This window comes from Myotis davidii, unplaced genomic scaffold (genome assembly GCF_000327345.1).
Source record: "Myotis davidii unplaced genomic scaffold, ASM32734v1 scaffold309, whole genome shotgun sequence".
NCBI lineage: Eukaryota > Metazoa > Chordata > Mammalia > Chiroptera > Vespertilionidae > Myotis > Myotis davidii.
The window spans coordinates 1,709,761-1,716,109 of NW_006383013.1; the positions used below are offsets into that span (position 1 = coordinate 1,709,761).

Consider the following 6,349-nt stretch of genomic DNA (forward strand, 5'->3'; position numbering starts at 1 on the left):
TGTGCCCTTGACCGGAATCAAACCCGGGACCCTTCAGTCCGCAGGCAGACAATCTATCCACTGAGCCAAACCAGCCAGGGCTCCAGTGAATTTCTTGAATCATTAAGTTTGAGCTCTTGAAAGATCCTCAACTGAGAGGCACCTTCTCCTTAAAAGAGAACACCCGGCGATGCCTCCCCGGTGGCTTCAGATGGACCGTGGCTTCCTCTGTTTGATGATCAGGAAAGAGCTGTGTCCTGGGGCCTTTCCATCCCCAGCCCACCCCATCCCCCGCCCACACCCCGCAAGGCTGGCTGAACTGCAAGAGCAGCGAGGACAGGTGGGCAGCTGCTTTCAGGCAAAACCCAGAAAGAAATCCCAGTCTCTCTGTTTTATTTTGGTTTAAAAATCAAGTCCGGTGACAATGGAAACTCCTTCCCTGCTCTCGACTCTCCTTTCTGCCCGTGTTGACAGTAGCCGGACTTGCTAATTCTGGCTGGGGTTTTTCCCTCCCGGGTGTTTTTCTCTTTTATCTTCATCAATTAAAGAGAGCTTCAAACTGTCGGAAGGTATCTGGGGTTTTGTGTATATTTTTTCTATAATTCTGTGGGTCTTTTCCCAGATACATACTTTATCTTAAATTAACCTCTAACTTAAGTTTCCGCCCATGTGACTTCCAGCGTGAGTTACCAGAAACCACAAGAGAGAGAGAGAGCGTGAGAGCCCCACAGCGAACGACATGTCCCTGTGGGGAGCAGTGCCTCTGCACCCCAGAGTGAGGAGGACACAGGGGTCAGAGGTGGCTGCAGGGCGGGCAGAGGAGGGACCTGCCGAGGGGGTGGGCTGGCGGCCTGGTGGCCTGGGAACAGTCAGGAAGAGAAGCCAGCTGGTGACAAGAGAGCCCCGCGGCGTCTGGGGCTGCGAGGAGAGCCCAGAAGACTGCAGCCATGCCTCACAGCTCCGACAGCAGCGACTCCAGCTTCAGCCGCTCTCCCCCTCCTGGCAAACAGGTAGCGTCCCCCTTTCCTCCCTTCTCCCGTCTGATCCTCCTGCGGGGACACAAAGAGGGACAGGCTTCCTTGTCCTGCCCAGGTTGCTGAGGAGCGAGGGACTGGCTAGGGGCAGGAGCAGTCTGTTAGGCTGGAGACATGGTATTTGCCATCAAGCGGAGCCTGTTGGCAGAGACCCTATTCCTTCTGCCCATTCTGCCCAAGCCCCCTCTCCTCCTCGTCCTCCGATGGCGCCCATGGCCTCCGCCTCACCTGGATGCCCACCCTGTGAAGCTTTCTAGGAAGCCCAGAGGAGAATGCACATCAAAGAGCTCTGGTCTCTCACAGGAAAGGCTCTACGTGCTCCCAGGCAGTAAATCACAAGAGGAGGGGCCTCAGAACGGGCTGCTGGCAGGCACGACCCAAAGGCTAGAGACACGTCTCTAGCCGTGATGTCCCAGGAGACAGCCATCAGGGCAAGAGAGAAAGGGGTCAGGGAGAGAAAAGGAGAAGAAAAAAAAACAAGTTAGAAGGAAGGGGAAACCGGGCAGCTCGGAAGGCTCTATCTTCTATCTTATCTACTGGGGCACTGCGCCCTGTCACTAGCACAGCCAGCAGAGGGATGCTGGCTGCGGCCAATACCTCCCTCCCCTGTGGCTTCTGGACAGGAGGAAGGAAATAAATCGGGAGGTGACTGGAGACTTGGAGACGTATCCTATCAGTTCCACTCAGCTCCAGGGAAACCAGAGAGATTGAGGTAGAGATTCTGGGGCGTTTGGAGTCTAGATTGTGACTTCTAAGTCCAAAGTTTCCAGCTTGGGGGTTGCCAAAAATGGGGTACCCTGCCTGCTTCACAGTTTCTGGGGTGTTCTCTTGACCACATGTCTTGAGAGCCTTCACTATAGGAAGGCTTCTTTCTCTTCCAGTACATCATTGGATTAAAATGTCTTCCATTCTTTCCTTAGCACAGATATCCAAGAGGGCTTTCAAAATGCTGCTGCCAAAATAGAAGTAATGTAACATTGGTGATGCATTAACAGGAGGAGGCTTGGTGGAGACCTCTAGAGGGCAAACAATCCAGCCCTCTGCCCAAGAGGGTGGCTCAGATTGCCTGGAAGTCTGTAGTCTTCTTAGGAAGGAGATTACTCATGGCTTCCATGGTAACCTGGTCCCCATCCCCCTTAGAGGAAGAGTACTTCCTTCCTATCTAACCCAGTGCCCTCCTACTGCAATGGCTGGAAGTGTTGGGCAAGTTGGTGAGACATATGCTTGGTGAGCACAGAGTCTTGCCCTAGGAACGGCACACTTCTAGACTGGGGGGACTTGCAGAATGGGCAACTCCTGCGGCATCTGGGTGAAAGCTAGAGCTAACCTCTCTGCCCAAGCAGAGGACATGCCCATCTGTGAGATGTACTGAGAGAACACCCAACATCCCCTTGTCCTCTTAAGTGTCCATTGACTACCTGCTACGGCCAGGTAATCTTCACCATTAAAGCCAGTCTTGACCCCTTGAGCTCAGGGTCATGGGGAATGTCAAGGTCACTGTGCATAATGAAAGGAAATGCAAGGAAAGGAGAGACAGATCTGGGATGGGAACCTCAGCCCAGGAATGCAGCAGAAGGCACATTCTCTCTTTAATGGGGTACAAGCCACTTGTACAGAAGCTGGCACATAGTAGGTGCTCAAAAAGTTTTGAAAAGAAACAACAAGAAAGTTCTGAGCCAAAAAGTGAGAGAGTAAGGGTGGAGCAGCCCTGAAGAGGGGGAGAGGTGATAAAACACACTTCATCGCCTTAACCATCTTTTCCAAATACAGCTCTATTGAGACCTCAAGGCCTTTGCCCTCTTCCTGTAACTTTTGTCTAAAAAAATTACAGAGACCTAAGGGAGCATAACAGAGGCTGGGGAAGAGTTCCCTTTTGTATTTGGCCTTTTGGTAAATAGGGGTTTCATGGGCAAATGAAACAATGAAGAAATGGAAGGATGGATGGATGGATGGATGGACATCAAACAGCAACAGAACCTGCATTTGCTCAGAAGAGAGAAGCAAGATGTGCCTAATTCTCATCATCTCTGCTTCCCAGGACTCATCTGACGATGTGCGGAAAGTTCAGAGGAGGGAGAAAAATCGCATTGCTGCCCAGAAGAGCCGGCAGAGGCAGACCCAGAAAGCCGACACCCTGCACTTGGTGAGTGCTAGGACCTTTCTTCATCCTCTTGAGCCTTAGACTTTGCTCCCTTACACCCATGGATGCTTACACCACAGCTCTGAATCCGCCTGCGTGGGGAAGGGGATGTGGGGGGAGTCAGATGAAGGGTGAGGGCTGTGGGGTGAGGTGGGAGAGGAGGCTCTCTATTTAGTGTATTGGGAAGATTCTGGCAGGGAATGAGCCAGGGGCTGAAAGAGAAAGGAGCCCCTTCTTGACGACCCCTGAGGAGCAATGAGGGGTAAATGAGTTGGGCATGGGAAGCACAGAGGCTGAAGGGAAGGCAGAATCACCTAAGGGATGGAGTAGCCAGAGAAAGCTCCATCCCTCAGGAGCCTAGAGAGCAGAAGGGAGGACTGTCTCTGGGAGGAACTTAGAGATCGTGGGAGCTTTGAGGAAGCCCACCATCCCACAGAGCTAGGGTGTCATATAGTCCCATCCCCTGGGAGCCCAGTTGGACAGCCGCCCTGCACTTGAGGCAAGGAGGCCCATAGGGTGCTGCACGTTACTTCTTTTTTTCTGAGCATCAAGGTTTTATTTGGAAACTTCTCTCTTTAATCATATCCCCAGGGGGTCTGTGGAATAGGTGGTTTCTAGTGCACTAACTTGGGATGGTCACCATCCTGACTGAGTTGCTTCTAGTCTCAGGTTTTCTAGAGTAGGCCCTGACCCTTGGCTTGAGCAGGGGCCCTGATCAATGCTGAATTGCAATTCCACCGGCAGCCCAAGACCCCAGTTGGTGTTTCTAGATTCTGGCTGTGTGCTTGGTCAGCAGTGCTCCCTCCTTGTCTGCCACACCTTATCACCTGGCCTCTCTTCACTCTGCCCTTCGTTTGGTCCTTGTCCAACTAACTCTTACTTCACTGGCTCCTTCCTCTTCCATCTACTCCACCTTCTCTTGCAACTCTGCCTTTCTGCCCTGCCTCCTGAACCATCCCCAAACCTCCAGCATCCTTGTAACTCATTTCAAAGGTAAAAGGGCATTTGGCACCAAAAACGAATATGCTTGTGTTTATTTGAAAGATTAGCAATGGAAATCAGCCAGTTAGAATAGCTGATTCCATTTTATCAAGAAGAAGTAAGACGTTTATGTGTGGTGTCAGACGGGTTTTAGACTTGATTGGGGTGATCATTTTGCAAGGTATATAAATGTCTAATCACTATGCTGTACACCTGAAATAAATATGTATTGTTTCTCAACTGTAATTGAAAAGTAAATTTACATATTAAAAAAAGCAAGATGCAGTTTTAGAGAAAAGATTGTTAAGCTTTGTGAGGAAGCAGAGAGCAGGCTGCTCGGATGGGATGCTTATGTTTTATTGGAAATGTAATCAGCATATCTTCCTTTGCATACTAACATAGTTTTAAGTTCATAAATATTTCTTGAATTGGACAACAAAGAAAAAGAATGAATGAACAGCAAGTCTGTTCCTCTCTTTGATAACTGTGATCAGCAGTCTAAATGTTAAGTTGTTGATCCTGCTACTGATATGTTCTCCATGATTTCATTATGGCTTAGGGTCTCACAATACTCCAGTTTATGATTTTAAGCTCGAAAATCTATGATCACTCACTTTGTCTCTATCAGACTCTGATTCTAATTCAATATTCTTTAGAGCAAGCCAACAAAACAAAAGGAAGAGAGAAAGAAAGAAAGAAAGATCAGAAAGGATAAAACCTTCCTTTTTGTGAGAGTAGACAATGTCCTGAGACTGGAAAACTGCTATAAATTTTCGAAGTTCGCAACTTTTTTGAATGTAGAAAGTAAGTCTAGCTCAGCAGCTCCGCAGTCGAAAGGACAGGGTTTGAATCTCAGCCCCACTGCTTGCAATCTGTGTGAGCAACCTTAGAGACGTTCTTCACCTCCCTCCGATTAAAATGGGAAATGACAGTTACTACCTAATAGAGATAATACATATAGAGTTCAACACAGTGCCTGGCATATAACAAATATTCAAACAATTTAAGTATAATAAGAGTAATATTAATAGTAGTTATTATAAGAAACAAAATAAATCATCATACTTATATATTTTATATTTATATAGTTAGTTATGATGATTTATTTTGCTTCTTATAATAATAAAATATGTTATATCTATAGATCACAGAATTTCACAGAAAGATGTCTTTAAGGCTGGAACATTCAGACACACTTTTGATGCTTCAGACTCCTCTACAACACTCCCCCACCCCGGAAATGGTCCCAAACTTATTCCTTCTCACTTAGCACGAACAAAGGAGTCTTCCAATCTTCAGCTGCACCATTGTCTCCTTGTACATTGGGATATATCAGTGAGAATGCTATGTTTGTCTCTTTGCTGTGGCAACACTGACTCAGCTCTCTCACTCTATAAGAGTTAGAACCAAAAGATTTAGCCCATCTGATTATACTAGTCATGACTAGATTAGGATAATCTCTGAGGCTTGGAGTTCATTAACACCCCCACCCCAGCCTCAGTCTCTAGAATGTTCCCATCTTTTCCATACCTAGACACAAACTCCTCCCCACTCCTTTCTTTTGAGCACCACAGATTTCACCTTCACTTTTTGCCCAATGAGTAGGTCACATCAGAGTTTACACAGCAAGCTTGGATTGCAGCCAATGCAACTGATGTTTTTTGACTTCAGGTAGAAACTTTTGGCCACAACATATAGATCTGCCACCATCAATCGAGAGTTTGGTTCTGGTCTAAATGTTTATTTCCTCTCATGTGGTAATTACCCATCTTCTCCATCCATTAGCCTGTTAAGTTTGTTATTCAGGTAGAAAATCTTCTGGTTATCACCAACATCCTTAGGGTTGAGTGCCTGGTTTGCCCCGGACTCCTTTTCATGCTTGGCTCCACATGCTGAGGTCCTGGAACTGTTCTCTGGCCCTCTGACATAGTCATAGGCCTCAGCTATCAACACTTTAAAGACCAGGGTTTAGAAACTACTGTGCGTGCAGCATCACATAAGGACCATATTTGTATTAGTGTGCTAGACTCATACATACTAGGATAATGCCATCTTCTCAATTTCAACATTACCACAACTCTCTATCTTTAAACTACCAAAAGAATTGTCTTGTTTTTCCTGTGAAATTGGGGGATACTTATTACTTAACATTTTCTGTATCTATCTATAGTGGTTAACAAGACACTGTATATTAATTGCTTTTAAAATAACACAG

The 6,349-nt window shown here is 47.0% G+C and overlaps 1 protein-coding gene across 1 annotated transcript in view; it reads left to right on the forward strand.

The window, feature by feature from the left end:
• Positions 1 to 678: 678 nt before the first annotated feature.
• BATF (basic leucine zipper transcription factor, ATF-like) overlaps positions 679 to 6,349 on the forward strand; it is a 21,520-nt gene continuing 15,849 nt past the window's right edge. The window contains exons 1-2 of the mRNA XM_006778799.2: positions 679 to 989; positions 3,052 to 3,156. Coding sequence (XP_006778862.1) covers positions 927 to 989; positions 3,052 to 3,156 — 168 coding nt within the window. The 5' untranslated portion in view covers positions 679 to 926. The remainder of the gene's footprint in view (positions 990 to 3,051; positions 3,157 to 6,349) is intronic.